Source organism: Taudactylus pleione, unplaced genomic scaffold (assembly GCF_031769625.1).
Source record: "Taudactylus pleione unplaced genomic scaffold, aTauple2 ptg000093l, whole genome shotgun sequence".
NCBI lineage: Eukaryota > Metazoa > Chordata > Amphibia > Anura > Myobatrachidae > Taudactylus > Taudactylus pleione.
In genome coordinates, this window is record NW_028284495.1 from 20,752,082 (window position 1) to 20,771,863 (window position 19,782).

The 19,782-nt window shown below is 43.3% G+C and overlaps 1 protein-coding gene across 3 annotated transcripts in view; it reads left to right on the forward strand.

The window, feature by feature from the left end:
* The window catches only part of KCTD1 (potassium channel tetramerization domain containing 1), a 140,318-nt gene that overhangs the window by 98,067 nt on the left and 22,469 nt on the right, over window positions 1-19,782 (forward strand). For all 3 annotated transcript variants that reach the window (XM_088469585.1, XM_088469584.1, XM_088469583.1), the window contains one exon: window positions 6,367-6,545. In XM_088469585.1, the coding sequence (XP_088325711.1) occupies window positions 6,367-6,545 (179 nt within the window). The remainder of the gene's footprint in view (window positions 1-6,366; window positions 6,546-19,782) is intronic.

Here is a 19,782-nt window from a genome sequence, read left to right on the forward strand (position 1 = left end):
GTTTCATCTCCTGGTGAGCAGGGGGGGCCCCCCTGAGGTGACCCTCATGGCCTTCTGACTTTATCACACTATGGTGTTACAGTTCAGCTCTGGGGATTCTGAAGCAAACTTCAGCGACTCTTTGTCGGTGAAGTGGTCCTTCCACTTTGTGTACCTGTGTTCTCCGGTCTCCCTTCTTCTTCGAGGTCTTTGGAAGTGTTTTCAATCGAGACGGAGATGCTTTCCTGCTGGTGGCTCCTGATTGCCCCAGATGTCAGGGGTACTTGGATCTTCGGAGTCTCTACATCGATACTCCATCCCTGATGCTTCACTGCCCGGACCTGTTGTCTCAGGGTCCTTGGTTTTGCCTTGGACCTGGGTCGTTTGTCTTTGACTGTGTCCTTACAGTGGTCTTACGGCTTCCCTGGCTTTGTCATCGTTGGAATGATTAGAGCACATGGATCAGCTTTTGCTGGGACCTACCACAAACTGTGGCAGCCATAAATCTTATGGTATTGTACCTGTCGATACAATCCTCCGGTGTCCAGGATTTCCAGATATTCTGGCATTCCTTCCGGCTGGCTTGGGTTTCACACTTGGCCTGGTCTTCCTGACAGTGCGGATCTCTACACTGTCAGTATGGTTAAGATATGGAATTGCTTCACTCTGGTATCCAGTTCATCCTTTGGAGTGTTTTCTTGATTATGCCTCCATTTGTCCTCCCTAGGGACTCCTTGGGAGTAAGTAGTGGTTCTTCGTTACCTCCGGGGACAGTCAATGGAACCGCTGGTTGTGATAGCCATTACATGGTCTATTGCTTAGGCTCTCTCTTTCTCTCAGGGTGTTTATATCAACCAGGAGAGTGTCTGAATTGGGAGCGTTCTCATGTGGCTCCCTCTTCTGGAGGGCATCATGTCAGGGTGGGAGTTGCTCTCGCCCTGTGTTTCTTCTTAGTGGTTTTCAGGTTCCATATTATTTTGGAACTTATGGTACGGCCATTCTGTCCCCAGTCCTCTCGGCTGGTGTGGCCTCATTGACTGTGGTCTGGCCTCTTTGGATTTATGTGATCCGTTCAGGTTCCTTACGGAAATCGGACTCCTTATTGGTGGTCTGAGATTTCTGGTTTTCACAGGAAAGGATGGCCGGCCTATAACCAAATGTTGGCTTGGATGGCCTCGTAGGTCTTCCTCAGGGGCCTACCCATGGGTAGGCCTTCCTGTTGTTGATGCTTGTTTTTTCTCGGGCCATGTGACCCTCGTGTGCGGCTCGCTGTGGCGCCTCGGCTGTTTTGCCTTACTAGGTGGCCACGTGGTCTTCTGTCCACACCTTTTTAAGGTTCTAGGCATTGGTTTCCTTTGCCTCTCAGGATGCTTCCTTTTTGGCGACGGATTCTCCTCTCAGCACAGGAGCGTCCCCACCCTTGGTTGAACTGCTTTGGGACATCCCCGAGGTCAACCCTGTGGACCCCCTATGGACCCTGAAGTAGAAAACAAGAGATATGGTAAGAACTTACCTTTGTTATCTCTGTTTCTACGAAGTCCATAGGGTCCACAGGGCGCCCGCCCTGACGCACCTGGCTTCATATGGGCTGTGTGGCTGGTCACCGGTTTTCCGTCTCCCATTTCGGTGAGTATGGTTATTGAGTGTTCCAGTTTTCTCTCTCTTTTTCTCTCCTCCTCCGGCCTTTGGCTACTTACAAACTGAGGTGCCTCTGGCTTGGGGGTGGGGTTATAGGGAGAGTGGACCCAGTGCATCCTGGGAGCTAAAAGCTTTAACTGCGTGGTGCCCGGATTTGGTTCCCAACCTATACCCCAAGGTCAACCCTGTGGACCCTATGGACTTCGTAGAAACAGAGATAACAAAGGTAAGTTCTTACCATATCTCTTGTTTTAACTAATATCCCTGAGAACGTAATCTATAAATTCACAAGGAACCAGAGGAATATAAGACAGACAGTGCCTCAGTTATATCACTGTTCCCTAGCAAACAAATCATCCCATAACATGGGTGCCTCTGCTGTATGTGAATGAAAACTACTTGCGTCTAAGCTCTACCCCTGCATGACTGCACACAGATACCAAAGCATTCTCATATTAAGGTAGATGTATCGCATCTTGGGACGGGATGTACTAATGCTAAAATGCCGTCAAACCTCAGAAAAATGCCATTTTCATGGGTTTTTGATGTTCTCCCCATATTTAACAAGCTTCGGAAACCTATAGATGGGATTGCCTAATAGACGCGAAAGGGCTTCTTTTCACAGCATTCCTCGAGAGGGATCCAATAGTATCACTAACAGGGTCCCCCGCAATTGTACATGCATACGGCATTAATAATCGCCGCATTGCATGCGGCATACTTACCTTCTTTTGAAAAAGCATTTCAGGGAGATTGTGAAAGCAGCACATATGAGCGCGTGTTACAGTGGACGTGTACTGCTACATCTGATGGGTTGTGTCATAAAACTGACTTACATCCACATGTAAATAAGCCCAAAAGTAGTCAGTAAGATCTATTTGTTGATGAAAACACACTGATACTTTTTAGAAAATGCATGTAGCCATAGGGATCATTGCACCTTATACCCAATGCAGGGAAATTATACGAATGATCCCATTTGAATGTATATATTTCTATTTATATTTTTTTATATAACAGCTTCGTAATGGGGTAAGGTGCAATCAGGGAGATTACTAGACTCTTCAGGGAGACCGGGAGATTGCTGCTATGGGGCCCATTTATTAAGGATCGCATTTTGCAATGCAATCAGGGCATGCAGTATCGCCCATGATCGCATTGCAAAATGCGATCATACCGGCCGAATGTATGACCCGGCACATGCACGGAGACGGGCTCCGAAAAGAGCCCGTCCCTGCGATGTGGCCGGAGCGCATTCCGGGCTGCTGCGCATGCGCAGTCCCGCGGACTGCACATGAGCGGCGCCCATTGCCGGCGGAGGGATCTGGAAGATCCCTCCGCCGGCTCAAATGCGGTAAGTGCCCATAGGACACAGCGGCTAACGCTATCTGCAGATGGCGTTAGCTGCTGGGGTCAATATCGGGAATGCGAAGCATTCCCGATATTGATACATTTGGCAGCATTGCATCCCCCATAGAAACCTATGGGGGAGGCGGCTGCCGGCGGCAATGGAGGGATCGCAGCAGGTATCGGAGATACCTGCTGCGGTCCCTCCTTCATACATTCAGGGGATACTAAGTATTTGAGGTAAACCCCCGAAAACAGGTGTTTTCGGGGAATTTACCTCAAATGATCTTTGATAAATGGGCCCCTATATCAGTTAGTCTCCCTGACAATGAGGGAGAGTTGGCAAGTATGGTATGCGGTAAGTGACGTGATGTATCGCATTCAAAATGCAATGCTTGATACATCCCGCCCTTGGAGAGAGAGAAAGTAGAGGAGCTTCTTTATCTAGAACAGTCTATGAATTGGCAGTTAGAAGCTGATTAGTTGCTTTGGGTAACTTTATCTCTCACCAAGGCGTGATGAATCTCCCTGATTATATACCAATAAGACTAAATTGGTCAGATTGTGATTGCTTATTTTTGGCCACTTAATGTAACACAGGGTTTCCCAAACTCATTCCTCATGGTCCCCTCATTGTACAGACATTAGGGATATTCCTGCTCCAGCAAATGTGGGTAAATCAAACTGACTGACTTTAGACCTGTTTAGCCGTTTTATGTGGCTCAACCCAGTCTATTTGGGCACGACAAGTACAAAAATGAATGGGCGCCCAGAACAATTGAATTGCTCCGTCGGGTGTCCATTAATAACTGTGGCACAGAAAACAACTGAATTCCCCTTTTTCCTCTGCATATTATATTTATATTATTTCATTATAACTCCTTTATATGAATCACATGGAAAAGCCTTTAAAACTGGTTAGCGTGCATTTTATGCACATGTTATGTGAAGAGTTGTATTTTCAATTCTGTTCAGTATTATTTATTTATTAACAGTTATACATTAATTAGGTAATATTACGTGTAATATTATGGAATATTACATCGTCTGTTGTACTTTACATTTGGAAACATTAATAGAACAAAACTGGGTAATAACAAACAGATATATACAGTAGGTAGGAAGGCCCTGCTCGCAAGCTTACAATCTATAGGTTAAACTATTGAATGAGTTGTATAATATACGTCAGAATAGTTTATCTAAACTGTGGAGCATGTAAAACCTTTCATTTTAGTCTGATTCCACATTTTTACTGTTAATCAGTGTAAACAGAATATGTATATTACTATGGATCCCTCTGTCTATTTAATATTCCCAGCATTTCTTTAGCACACACACGAGGGGAAATGTATCAAGCAGCGATTTAATTTTTTTGGATGAGATACAAACCACTTGTTTTATTACAGGCAAAACCACTGATCAATTACTGCCAATTGGCCATCTTTAAGTGCTGCAAATTGCCATCCCAATTTATTTTTACATATAAAGAATACAAATGACTGAATATATTAAGCTATGGTTTCCCAAATTGCAGGAACAACCAGAAATCTTGCCAAACAAAAGAGGTGGTTCTGACAGTTGAGATTGTTCACATCAGAAACCCTATAATAAAAGAACCCAGACCCCCTCACAAATGTTCTTGTTACGATATGGCAGAGATTGGGGAACTGCTGGAAGGCCTCCTTATGGAGTATGTGGTGAGCAGTGTGAGGGATAGAGGAGAAGATTATGTTTTGATGAATAAGCCCCATAAAGTAGATGGAGATAAAGCACTAACCAATCTGCTCCTAATTGTCACTTTACATACTGTGTTTGAAAATGACAGGAGCTGATTGGTTGGTGCTTTATCACCATCTACTTTATGGGGCCTATTCATCAAAACATAATCATCACATGTGATAATTATGATTGTTTGAACCTGCTGCGAGTTCAAACACAGTTTATGTTTTATTATTTTAATAATTTTTTTACATATCGCGCTCAGTATTTTTGCATTTATCACAGTTTAAGAGGCATTCATCATGCCTTCTGCCCTAGACTGCTGTTTCTACAAAGCAGTATTTCGGAAGTGAGAGACTTTTTTCTCCGGCACCTGGTCAGCTGCATGTGCAGCTTGAAGACAGGCTGCGAAGAGAGACTGAGCCGCAGCAGAAGAGAACCTCCTTCCCCCCTGCGTGTCTGCTCACCCACCAACCTCGCCATCTCCAGGTGGCGTAAAGTATCACTGTCAAGTTCCGAAAAAAATGCTTTTTCGGAACTTGATGAGTTACATAATTTCCACATCCCCATAGTATAGTATGGGAACTTTCAAAATTATTGAGGGACAGTTGTATCCAGGAGATATCAGTGATATCTCCTGCGTTACATGTTTGATGAATAACACTGACACTTAATTTCCCCAAAAATAGGTGAAAATCATAATTTTCACCTACTTTTGTAGAAATTAAGTGATGATGAATAGACCCCTGTATCTCTCCAAGGCTTAGTACATAGACCCCACAGTTCCATGGTCTGCAGAAAACCCACACTGCCCTTCTGAGTATATTGAGGCCCCTTCCAGTGATTTGTAAGGCTAAATCATCGGCAATGTGCGCTGGGTTCCAAACCACACCAAAATCTGCTGCTTAATAAATGTACCCCATGGATAGATAGACAAGAATGTATAGGCTTACCATATTATCCCTTTAAACTGGGACACTCATGAATTACACAGGTTCTTTGGTTGTTTAAAACCAGGTACATTGCAGGCTTGAAGGCAGCCAGCCACAGATCCTGTGTAATTCATGAGTGTCCCGGTATGAAATATATCTGAAATGTCTGATACCTGGAACAAAGCTTTCTCCCAGCTCCACACACAGTATACATAACAATACTAATATGTGTTCTGTAGTATGTGAAGGATAAACAAAGTAACACGTGTATTAGAGGGACTACCCTCTCCCCCCTTAGCAGTATGACCAAGACCATTTTAGACATTAAGCTACGTTTGTGTTTAAAATATAATACATTCTTTTTTTCAGTATTTATTGGTAAAGTTCTGCTGCCTCTGTGTGCAATATACCTACAGTATTCTAGAAAGATGTACTTTATACTGAAATGATAGCCATGAGTTTGGAGTATTACCGCTTTTGTTGTAGGCCATGCTTGCTGTAGTATGGCGAGTGTATAGTTACTACTTGATCTATTCCTCCAGAGCTATCCCTCTGCACATCCAGCTAATTGTTATGGAAGGTCCAGTCTCTGCAAGGGGTCACTGTGCTGTACCTACAGAGTAGAGAGTTCAGAGTAAAGGATCTCCTGTGAACTGTATATTTATGGTTGTCTTTGTACATTGTAGTTTACAGGCCCAGTTGCATCAGATTCATCTAATTTTTTATTCGTCTTATTTTTTTTTTTTCTCAGGACACCAGACCCAACATGTCAAGACCTCTGATCACCAGGTCACCTGCCTCACCTCTGAACAATCAAGGCATTCCCACCCCAGCACAGCTTACGAAGTCCAATGCACCTGTTCACATTGATGTTGGTGGACACATGTACACTAGCAGCTTGGCAACCCTAACAAAATACCCAGAGTCCAGGTAAGACTACAAAAGAGCATGGAGAGTAGGTCATGTTTTCTAGATATGATTTTAATTGCAATTCATGTTTTCCAGTAGATGTAGCAAATACTTCAACATTCAGGATTTTTTTTATTTTTATTTAGGGGTGTTTTGCCTATTCACCTCCTCCCTCAAATACTGTATAGGGATATATTCTGTTGTCAAATATAATACATTCTGTGCTGTCTCCACAGAGCTTTTTAACATTCCTTGTGTTTGCATTCTTAACCCCTTTGCTGCTGTGGGTTTATTCGCACCTATGCTGAACCTGTTTTCGCACTTTTTCAGCATTAGCCACAGGAATATATATCTTGTTTAAACATTAGTCTGCTTACTCTTTCCAACAAGGAGCATCTACCCAAAATGAGCAAAACATTATTTTTTTTTTGCATTTGGAGTATGACACCCAAAATATACTAAATTGCATTTGCAGTTTATAGAATTGTTTAACAGTATTCTTTGCATTGATTTAAGAGAACCCTACTAGTGTGTGGGTCATTATCGACAAAAAGCAGCGAATATTTCCTTTCTTTTCTTTTTCGGTTTTGGACCTATCTGGATTACAGACACCATCAGCTGTATTTAGTATTCAAGCAATTATTTTAGTGCAAGAATCTGTTTATAACAGTTTTGCAACGTGTTTTGTCTTTGGGGTGAGTCTGTCTTTATGAATGATCTATTTGCTTGTACATAGCAACAGCTTTAATGTTTAGCATATAATGGTGACCCATTTATATCAGTCCTGTGTTTATGTAATGTCTCTTGGGGCTATAGGACATATGATTTACTTTGTTTGACTTGTGTCATAGTGCAATTGCTAGGTAATGCTGGCACCTTATGTGAATTTGTAAAAAAAACATACAGTAACCTATTCAATTGCTCTACGCCCAGGGCAACATACAGGCAGTGTATAAAACTTTAGCCTCTGTGCAGCTGGATTTCCACCACTGGTTTTGTGTGTGAGTGTATATGTATATATAATATAAATAAATATATTTTCAGACACCAAGAAGAGTGGGCAAGTCTCCTGGAGGCAGGTTGCCAGCCAGCTGCAGCGATGACACGTCATCATGGCCACGCCCCCCGCTTCACAATGTCAATGATCACAGCATTGTATGGGGAGGGGGGCAAAATGATGCATTTGCATCATGCCCCTAGTGCCACCCTGCAGGGCTGACCTAGGGGGCAGCCCAAAGGCCGGCAACTATGTTATACCCCCACTTCCAGAATGGTGCTAGTCCAGATGACAGTAATGCAGTGGCGTAACTATGGTATTTGGAGCCCAGGGTAATATGAAAAATGGAGCCAATCAACATCAACATGACACACACCCCTTTCTCGTCACTCTGGGAACATCCCTTTCCATTACATATGCACCTTAATGCCCCGAGTAGTATTGCCCCTTATGTAATGCCCCCAGTAGCAGTGCCCTTTATACAGTGCCCCCAGTTGTGCACCCTTATACAGTGCCCCCGGCCAATAGTGGTCCCCCCTATGCAGTGCCCCTTATACAGTGCCCCCAGCCACTAGTGGTCCCCCCTATGCAGGGTCCCTTATACAGTGCCCCCGGCCAGTAGTGGTCCCCCCTATGCAGTGCCTCTGGCCAGTAGTGGTCCCCCCTATGCAGTGCCCCTGGCCAGTAGTGGTCCTCCTTATGCAGTGCCTCTTATACAGTGCCCCCGGCCAATAGTGGTCCCCCCTATGCAGTGCCCCTGGCCAGTAGTGGTCCCCCCTATGCAGTGCCCCTGGCCAGTAGTGGTCCTCCTTATGCAGTGCCTCTTATGCAGTGCTTACAGCCAGTAGTGGTCCCCCCTATGCAGTGCCCCTGGCCAGTAGTGGTCCTCCTTATGCAGTGCCTCTTATACAGTGCTTACAGCCAGTAGTGGTCTCCCCTATGCAGTGCCCCTGGCCAGTAGTGGTCCTCCTTATGCAGTGCCTCTTATACAGTGCTTACAGCCAGTAGTGGTCCCCCCTATGCAGTGCCCCTGGCCAGTAGTGGTCCCCCTTATGCTGTGCCCCGTATACAGTGCCCCGGGCCAGTAGTGGTCTCCCCTATGCGGTGCCCCAGCCAGTAGTGGGCCCCCCTATGCATGGCCCCTTATACAGTGCCCCCTCCCACCTATGCAGTGCCCCTGGCCAGTAGCGGTCCCCCCTATGCAGTGCCTCTTATACAGCGCCCCCAGTCAGTAGTGGTCCCCCCCTATGCAGTGCCCCCGGCCAGTAGTGGTCCCCCTTATACAGTGCTCACGGCCACTAGTGGTCTGCCCATGCAGTGCCCCCAGCCAGTAGTGGACCCCCCTATGTTGTCACAGACAGACAGAAAATACTGACAATAACTTACCTGAATCCCCGCTCCTGCCACGCCCGTCGCTGTCTGCTCCTCCGTCCTCCCTCTCAGTACTATGGGAGAGATGTCATGACGTCTCTCCCATCGCCCACTGCAGGAGCTGGAAGGCGGAACTCATGAGTGAGCTCCAGCCCGGATCTGGCAGTGGGCGCTGCAGCCAATGAGAGTCTGTCTGACTCTCATTGGCTGCTGAAACACACACAGTGCCCCCAGCCAGTAGTGGTCCCCCCCTATGCATGGTCCCTTATACAGTGCCCCCGGCCAGTAGTGGTCCCCCCTATGTAGTGCCCTTGGCCAGTAGTGGTCCTCCTTATGCAGTGCCTCTTATACAGTGCTTACAGCCAGTAGTGGTCCCCCCTATGCAGTGCCCCTGGCCAGTAGTGGTCCCCCCTATGCAGTGCCCCTGGCCAGTAGTGGTCCTCCTTATGCAGTGCCTCTTATGCAGTGCTTACAGCCAGTAGTGGTCCCCCCTATGCAGTGCCCCTGGCCAGTAGTGGTCTCCCCTATGCAGTGCCCCTGGCCAGTAGTGGTCCTCCTTATGCAGTGCCTCTTATACAGTGCTTACAGCCAGTAGTGGTCCCCCCTATGCAGTGCCCCTGGACAGTAGTGGTCCCCCTTATGCAGTGCCCCGTATACAGTGCCCCCGGCCAGTAGTGGTCTCCCCTATGCGGTGCCCCAGCCAGTAGTGGGCCCCCCTATGCATGGCCCCTTATACAGTGCCCTCTCCCACCTATGCAGTGCCCCTGGCCAGTAGCGGTCCCCCCTATGCAGTGCCTCTTATACAGTGCCCCCAGTCAGTAGTGGTCCCCCCTATGCAGTGCCCCCGGCCAGTAGTGGTCCCCCTTATACAGTGCTCACGGCCACTAGTGGTCTCCCCATGCAGTGCCCCCAGCTAGTAGTGGACCCCCCTATGTTGTCACAGACAGACAGAAAATACTGACACTAACTTACCTGAATCCCCGCTCCTGCCACGCCCGCGCTGTCTGCTCCTCCATCCTCCCTCTCAGTACTATGGGAGAGATGTCATGACGTCTCTCCCATCGCCCACTGCAGGAGCTGGAAGGCGGAACTCATGAGTGAGCTCCAGCCAGGATCTGGCAGTGGGCGCTGCAGCCAATGAGAGTCTGTCTGACTATCATTGGCTGCTGAAACACACACAGCGCCGGCGGCGATGTGTGTGTGTAACTGTGTAGTGTGGACCATACTCACTGCGGTCTGCACTACATTGAATGACTAGGGCAGGCATGTCCCACGGTGCCCAGGACACGAGCCCCGACGGCCCTGCCCTAGTTACGCCACTGCAGTAATGTGCTCAATGACCGGATTTAAGAAATGTAAATACATGTGAACAAACAAAATGGGCTTATGCTACAACAAACTCCCTGAAACAATAAGGTGGCAGCTGTTTAGGAAACCAAGGGGTTAACCTGGTGTAGTCAGTCTGTAGAAGTGAAAAAGAACATGCTCCTAATAGTTTAGTATTTGGGTATTTATGTAAATTAGTATATGAAATGCAAATGAATAGTTTCACTCTGGTATGCACCCAATCTCACTTCATATACTAATTTACATAAATCTTAATACACCTTAAGTTAGTGGTTCTCAAAGTTTTTTGAATCACGGCGTCCTACGGTATCAGCATTTTTTCCACAGCACCCATGGGCCAAAAGTTTCGTATTGAGAAATTCTTCAAAAATAAAATTGTTAATTTTGCTTATATGTCACCCCTAAGTTCAGTTATGTGGTGGTTGGGAGGGCTGCGCTCATTTTTGTCCAGAAAGTTTTTGATAGGCAGCCATTAGCAGTGGTTTTGCCTGTCTCACTAACTAAAAATCTATTATTTGGTACTGGACCACCAACCCAATTTGGGAACCACTGCCTTAAGTGCTTGATTCTACAAATAGATTTTTATACTAAAATTAAAATTATAAGGCATTTTTCTTTCTTTGGTAGTTTTTCCCATTTTTTATTTAAGCTTACAATGTGTTAGGAATGACATGGTAGCTAAACAAGGCATACAATTTTGCAAACTAAAAAAGCATACCGCATTTAAATGAGGGGACCCCCTTTTTTACACAAGAAAGGGGAGATTTGTGCATTTCTGGAAATCTACATGTTTCCTATAGTGTTGGGTGTCATTGTCTGTTGATCACTAGGCAATTATTATTAGATGGGTGCCCCCCAATTGCATACAGGCCTGCATTGGGCAATATAGTGCCCCCCATTGTATGGACTTCTTTATGTTTTCAAAAGTGTAGTATTTCTTGTCTGCGTTCATTAGCAATAAATTGTAAGGTAGGCACACAGATTGGAAGAGAGGACTCCTCTCATTCAAATAAAGGTACCCCCAGTCCAGGAGGTGCTATTTTGGAGAAAATAATTTTTAATGTGCACACTGAAAATCTAGTCAGACTCGTCCTTAGCACTGAAGTGGTTAATTGTAAGTGTGTGTAAACATGTGAAATACGTTATGTAATGGTACATTCTATCCATGGGTTGAGATTGTTTATACTGGTTAATGTAGCTGTAGTTAAACTTCTGCAACCTGAATTTGCAGAATACATCCTGGCTGCTGATACATCATTGATTTTTTTCTCTCTCTCTACATGCCAAAGGTGGACATAGAGCCCTACAGCTTAGATAACAAATGAAAAGCCTTCCTGTCTTGGAGCAACAAAAACAGTCAATACAAATATAAAAAATGATCCTTTAAAATATTTGTCTGCCCCTAAGAAGTTTGTCTCTATCAAGAAAAGTTATAGTCAATCAAGGACTCTCATTGTAGACATGGATGAGGTGCAATGTTGAAGTTGCACATTTAATCTGAAAGAGAGTTGACAATAGAAATATACAATAGTATCCAACGGCTGCTAATTCATACTAACCAGGTTATGGTAGGGATTTAAACTTAAGGTGCATATCCACTACACGAATGTAGAACGACTGTACGATTACAACATCATAATCGTTGTTCATACTGTGTAGTGGATATTGTGCCCGCACTGTACATTATGTCGTTCAGTGCAGGCACCTTCCCTCATCCCTGAACATGCCCAACTTGTCAATATCGGCAGGTTGGCCTGCATGTTCAGGCGATGACAGATGCCAACAACGACCAGCGGGAGCGCGCATCATTGCCGGCATATTCACTGCACGTTTAATGAACGATGACGATGTCGTAATCATTCATTTTTATCGTGTAGTGGATATGCGCCTTTACTGGAATTTTCTAGGTGACTTGAATGCCTACTGTTGGCACCCAGAGTCTGATCCATGACAATTTTATTGTATTGTTGGTTAGAGCCAATAAATCTCAACAAATATAGCACAACTCACTTTTCACGTGTGGACAAATAAAATGTGAACTTTTCTGTGACAATTTGCTTTACTGCAAAATGGCCGATGAAATTACCCCAAGCCACATTTTAATCAATGAGGGGGCCCATTTGCAAGTTTTTTGCTTGTGCCGCCTCCCCTTCAGGTTGCAAAAAAAGAGAGCAAAGACTCTAACATCTTTGCAAATATGGCAACCAGTATCTGCCTGGTCAGATCTTCCATGGTGCAAGGAGGGTGACATGGTGCCCTCATCACTTAGTGCCCGTGTCCACCGTACACCGTGTTCTATTATAGATATGTTACTGCCCATAATGGTTCATCCTCCCATAATCGTGTACACCACCAGACAGATGGTACTATGAGGTGTAGTATATTTTGTTGACATTCATAATGTCGACATGGTCATAAAGTCGACATACAGTATTGACCACATCAGCTTTTATCATGTCGATACTGATCAAATGTTGAAATTATTAGAATGTCGACAAAACGTTCCTGGTGCTCCAGTGGTGACTTACCTGATCCGGTGACTTCTGTGGTGTCTTCCGGGTCCTAGGGTCAGCTGATGAGGACGTCCGGCTCATCCTGCAGCACTTCTGGCTAACCATAACCCTTTCACTAGTACCTAACCCTACCCTCCGGTAACCTATCTCTAACCCTGCTCTGCGCATCCAAACCCTCCAGTCCCTGTAGAATGTCGACATTTCATATTCTGACATTTTCATTGTCGACTTAATAACTGTCAACATTGTAGTGTCTATATTATGACTGCATCACGGTACTATGCATTTGATACACATAAAGAATAAGTCCATTTTGTTTTGTTTTTTCTTATAATCAAAGTTCTCTGTATAGGCATTTTCTCCCTCTGATAATGCATATATAACAATTACCTGCTGCATGTTCATCCCTGGGAGTGGATGTATGCAGTAGCCCCCACCATGTCAGAAACCAAAATATCATTTTATGATTCTCAGTGAAAACAGCAGAGCTGGACTAGACATAGCAGTAGGGATGAATGCAGACACCCAGCTCCTCAAAGGTGAATACGCTGCCGTAAAGGTAAGTGCTGGGTACACTCTCTAACAGTGTGTAGACATCAAACGCCTGAACATGGGAAGTGGCTATATTCAGAAAATTGATCTTTTGGTTCTATTTTGTACAAATAGGGGGAAGTATAAAACCTCCTAAAGGAGACTGGTGGATAAGTTGTCCATAGCAACAAATCGTCTTCTAACTATTATTTTATAGAATGACAGCCAGAAGTTGTTTGATTGCAATGTGTAACTACTCCACTTGTCCTCTTCAGAAGCTTGGATACAGTTGCCATAGTGGACTTTCCTATAAAACAAGAAAGGGATTTATATTTCTGGGGACAAAACTGTACACTGCCCATAGAACTTAGCGGCCATTGGCAATTATGAATATCGTTTCTCTGTGAATCCCAGACATCAGTATATGTGCAGCAGTGACAAAGAGAATACTGACTTGATAACTTTAAGTCAGATGTCAAGAGTAATAACAGTTAAGCCTTTAAAGTTGTTTGTATTAACAACGTCTGACTGTCTATTTAGGGACCTGCACCTTCAATTGCACACTGCCAAAGCAAAATGTCAGCTATGCTATCGTGCCTTGTGGCAGAGTGGAGAGTCACGTCCTCTCCCTCCAGCCCCCCCTTCCCACCCAGAGTGGCTCTGTCGCACGTCTGGAGGGAATGCAGAATCTTTGCAGATGGGAATGAGGTTTTTAATCTTGTACTTCCCAAAGTTTTACCCCTAGGAAAGTGACTCCGAGAGCATCGCCCCACATAAATAAGGACTTGATCTAGTATACAGAGTTATTCATATCATTATAAAAACTCCTTGTTTGAAAACGAAGCCTCTTCACTGCTGGCTTAACAGTCTGGAGATGACCGAAAGCCATTAGCTGGTGACAGATGAGATGTGTGCTCTAATAACATTAAACTGTACAGAGAGATACAGATGTGTGCTCTCCAGTTCTTTACACTTTGGAGTTCAGCATGAAGAATCACAAACCTAAAAATATTGCGTATCTATCAAGTAATCCCAGTAATAAGACACTTGTAGTAACACATTGTGAGAGTATAATTTCATGTGTGAGGTATGCTCATTCTGATTTTATTGGACCAATTACAAATCCATCAGACAATGGCTTGTGTTTTATAAAATCTATCTGGTCTAGGTTACAGCTAAAGGCACAGAATGGCAAAGAAATAAGGGTTAATCTGTAAAATTAGGAAGAGGCCAATCTTCTGCACAAGTTCATTCCACATTCCAGGATGAAAACAAACCAAATGTCAAAGTTTAGATGCAACACCATTTTTAGGTAAAATAAGAAAGAGGTTTAACGCAGGAGATTACTGTTCTAATTGCTTTGCAGACCTTCTCCATAGGGAGAGTTTATAGTTTAGTAAGTAACTTCATCTATGTTTTGAAATGTGTTGTTGGTTGCAACTAAGTAAACATTTCTGATGTACACAAGAGCCTATCCGTTGTTTTAGTATGTTTTGTAGAACATGTTTTCATTTAGTTTCCCCCAGTGTACAGTTTTTCTCCAATCATTTCACTTATTAGTGAGGATGATTAGAGATTTCCAACTCTAGTATGATTAAAGATGCTGTTATATTTCACTGAACTATATAGTTAGCTCTCCGTAATGTTGGACATACAACCTCTCCACCTACCCTGCACACCAATGATGTTCCACTTACGTGTTTTTTTTCCATAATTCTAGATTATTTTATATCCTACCAGACTAGGGAATATACAGGGAAATATTAAGCAGGTTAGATCAATGCTATTAAACAGAATTGTTGTCAAAGCCTCTGTACTTAAACAGTTTTTCTTATCTGTTTGGACATCCACTGCATTGGCCAATACAATTGTAGTGAATTTTGCATACACTTTAGGATTAAAGCTGGATACACACCATGCGATGGTGCTGTCCAGCGACGGGGTGATGTACTCATACACAAAGCGCGCCGAACACACTGCACAATCCGGTGTACGATTATGCTGCATGTAACAGCACCGCGTCGTTCATTGTATCATCCCATCTTATGTGCGCTGAACGACGGTTGGGGCGTACACTCTATACGATGTATATGTTAATTGTTCTGAGTCGCTTCTGAACAATATATTATACGATACATCACATAGGGCTGGATATACTAAGCATCACATGAGCGATGGTGTACATTCCACCACTTATCAGGTACATACCGGCATTAATACCGCTGGTATGTACCTAGAATTGTGATTCTAATCGCAAAGAACATCTCTCCTGATGAGAGCTGTCCTCAGATAGAGGGACTTCCGGGTTTATGACACAGAAGTCCCTCAGCACATGTACATTATGGGCGCACGCGCCACCGGGGGTGCTGAGAATGTGCCGATTGGATCACTGAGGAAAATGCTAAAAGAAGACCGGTAATGCCATCTAAAGGTGGCATTACCCACCAGGTCCAAGTTTTGGCCACTTTTTTTGCTCTTGGTACATCCCGGCCATAGTGTGTACTCAGACGGATGTGTGTACATATTTTATGTATGTATAGGACTTGGTCTGGTTCCCAGTAATTGACCTTAAAAGTGTCAGCAATAGAATGCAATGTAACACTTTTGCAGTCATGGAATATACATAGTAGTATAATATGTTGGTCACATGGGCAGTACAATTTGACTTGTACAGTGTGTGTGTGTGTATACATAAGTATCTGTGTGACTTTGACAAGGGCCAAATTGTAATGGCTAGATGACTGGTTCAGAACATCTCTAAAACGGCATGTCTTGTGGGGTGTTCCTGGTATGCAGTGGTTTGTACCTACCAAAAGTGGTCCAAGGAAGACAACTGGTGAACCGACTACAGGCTCATTGATGTGCATGGGAAGTGAAGGCTATCCCATCTGGTTCAATCTCACAGAAGAGCTATTGTAGCACAAATTGCTGAAAAAGTGAATGCTGGCTATGTTAGCATGGTGTCAGAACACACAGAGCATCTACAGACAGAATGCCTACGCTGAAAACGCCACAGAGTCCACTATGGAAAACACCTTCAATGGGCAAATGAGCGTCAGACCTGAGCAATGGAAGAAGGTGGACTGGTCTGGTAAATCACCTTTTCTTTTACATCATGTGGATGTCCGGGTGCGTGTGTGTCGTTTACCTGAGGAAGAGATGATGCCAGGATGCACTTTGGGAAGAAGACAAGCCGGCAGAGGCAGTGTGATGCTCTGGGCAGTGTTCTGCTGGGATACCTGGCATTCATGTGAATGTTACTTTGACATGTAGCACGTATCTAAACATTGTTGAAGACCGAGTACACCCCTACATGGCAACGGTATTCCCTGATGGCAGTGGATAATGCACCTTGCCCCACTGCAAAAATTGTTCAGGAAGATTTTGAGGAACATGACAAAATGTTCAAGGGGTTGACTGGGTTTTTCCATTACCCAGATCTCAGTCTGATCGTCTGTGGGATGTGCTGGAAAAATAAGTCCGAGCCATGGAGGCCCCATCTCGCAACTTACAATACTTAAAAATTCTCTTCTATTGTCTTGCTGCTAGATACCACAGGGCACCTTCAGAGGTCTCGTGGAGTCCATGCCTCGACAAGTCAGAGCAGTTTTGGGGACATGAGGGAGGAACTCCCACAATATCAGGCAGGTGGTTTTAATATTATATGTACATGCAGGGCTACTTTTCTGGAAATATTAGGTTCAGGAACTGTGGGTGGAGCTACTGGAGGGGAAGCTATAGAAAAACAATTATATGTATATATTATACATACAAATATATAGTATTTAGAAAAGAAGGCACTCAAAAGGGACTTTAACACAAAACTTATCTTATGGAAAATACATTTTGGCCTAGGACATTACGTCTTGGTAATGAGAGGTTCCTGTTGAAAAATAGCGCTATGTACATGTAATGTTATACATATCTACTCATTAATGGGAAGAGCTTTTTACAGATTTGCATTTTCCAGTTGTAAGATTTATCATATCAATTCTTTTTTTTTTCTCTATAACCGCTAACATATAAATGTGTGAATATAGTGTTCCGCTCACATAATCTGTTGTTAAATAATCAGCATGTAAGAAACTGTTTTGAATAGGCGTGTTGTACCCTACAAGCTAAAAACTAATTGTCAAATCACTTCTTGGTTCTTGTAAAGTGAGCTACAGTACAGAACCAGTCAGTGCACTGGGTGTCCTTATGTGACTCCTGCATTCTTCACAGGCAGCGGCAGAGCCGAGTGCTTCTGAGGTGATGTCACGTGTTCACGCATATAATTACCAAACCTTTCGTAATCCTACAGTAAACAATGAGTACAAGACTAGGCACTACTAAATGCTCAGCAGCAGAAAATCCCATGATGCAGTTGTGGAAAATGTTTTCAGTACATGATTCTCATAAACTACTTGTGTAAAATAAAGCACCCAAAATATTTCAGATAATAAACCTTCACTGGGAATCGTTTAATTGTAAAAGTTACATGGCATTATTCCACAAAATAGCTGACTACGCTGTAGGGTTCCTGCATTCCGTATTCTGGATCTCGGCAAACAGCAATGTTTTATATTAAATGAACCATACATAAGTGCATTGCAAAGACCATGCTATCTTATCAAGGTGGCATACAACAATAAATCTTTTAAAAATATACCTATAGCGGTTTATTTGGAGTTGGGTTTACAGCAAAAAAGGGTAACTACTTAGTTCATCTTGGACACACCCCTCCCAGCTCTAAATCTCTCGACACATTTTAAATCAGCCCCAACTACCGTGCAACATAGTTTTGCAAAGGTGCAAATTTGTGCTTTTTTTGTTTTGCCCCAAACTCTGAATCGACCGCATATTGCTAAGTGGCCACAGCTATGTCCAATTTGGCCCCACAAGTGTGCATGATCCACATGGATTGCCTCTATGGCCTGTCTATTTCACAGCTAGAGTGTGTCTTGACTTATGCGGGTCTTACATCTACAGCCCAGATTCCCTGTTCTGCCGATCCGATTAGCCGGTCTGCGGCCAGCGATGATCGGCGATCCGTCAGTGGTTTGGGGAAATTCGACATGTTGAAAATCTTTTCGCAAGTAAGGAAACAAATCGCCACAATGTATAGTCTTACAGTAACAAGTTGTTGTGTAACAGAAAACAATACTATGCAACTTTAAAACGGGACACATAGAACTGTTGTATATTTTCTTAACTAGCTATATATCTAACTTCTACTTCAATGCTGCATTGCTTTCTAATCTTTCCTAAAACTTCATTCAAATATTGGGGGGGATTTCATTAGCTGTGATCATTTATTGTACGTTTCGCATGCAAATTTTGCTTATAGTGTCTATGTACGCTCCCGTTTTTGCGCAAATCCAGTTACTAAAGTTGCAATGTGGCATTCATGTGAACATTCTTACTGCTTTAAATTAATTTAAAAAAACCCCATCAAAATACGTCTCTAACACCCACCTGCAATCTTAAAAACACCTGTCCCATTTATATAGCACCCCCATATACCTGTTCCACATCAGTTACGTTACTAATTTTACTGCACTTTGCACTTTTTCACCCCTAATGATGACATGTCATTATTGGCCAAATTAAGCTAATTAAAATGTATTTTTGCCTAATTAGTCATTAAGGAAGGCTTCCAAGTGATTCTGAACCAATTCCGGACATTTTTACCTTGAAATAGGGATTATCCCTAAAGCTGCATACACACGTAATGCTTTTCTGTCCAACCATCCAACTAGTTGATTGGTTGGAATGAAAATCTGGTAACGTATGGCAGTAAAGCTACATACACACACAACGATTTAGTTAATGAACGATTTTAGTAAACGATTTTTTCCCTTGAAAAAATTTACTAAAATCGTTTACTAAAGTTGTTCATTTACTAAATGTAATGAACGATTTTTTAGAACTACGAACGATTTTTGCATATTAACTTACTGAAAATCGTTCAGTTGACAAGTCTGACTGAACTACAAATTACAAACTACAAACGTGAACGCGCATGAACGATAATCGTTCATCGTTTGACTCAGAAAGTGAACGATTTTTTCAAATGATTATCGTTAAACGATATTGTTTAACGATAATCGTTCAAAAAATCCTTGTGTGTGTATGCACCTTAACTGATGATCAGCAATTTGCTCCTAAATGCCAGAAAACAGATGAAAATGTTCGTCAGACAAGTTTGTTAAATGTTTGATCTAAACAATTTGTTCAAACAACAGTTTTTGTCCAAAATGGAGTTTGTGATCAGAAACCATGCGGTTTGAACAATAGGACAAAGGGTCACAACAACCACCATACAATCTCATACAGCAGCCATATTTTCTCTCTCACGTTTTCTCTCTCTCTTTCTCTCTCTCTCATCTTTGTATCGTCTATATTGTATTTTAACAAGCATTGATTTTATGAAGATTGATTGGAAGAATATAAAACATTTTACTTATAACATTTTGTGTGCATCGTTATCTTTATGAAAGGAAATTATCCAAATGAT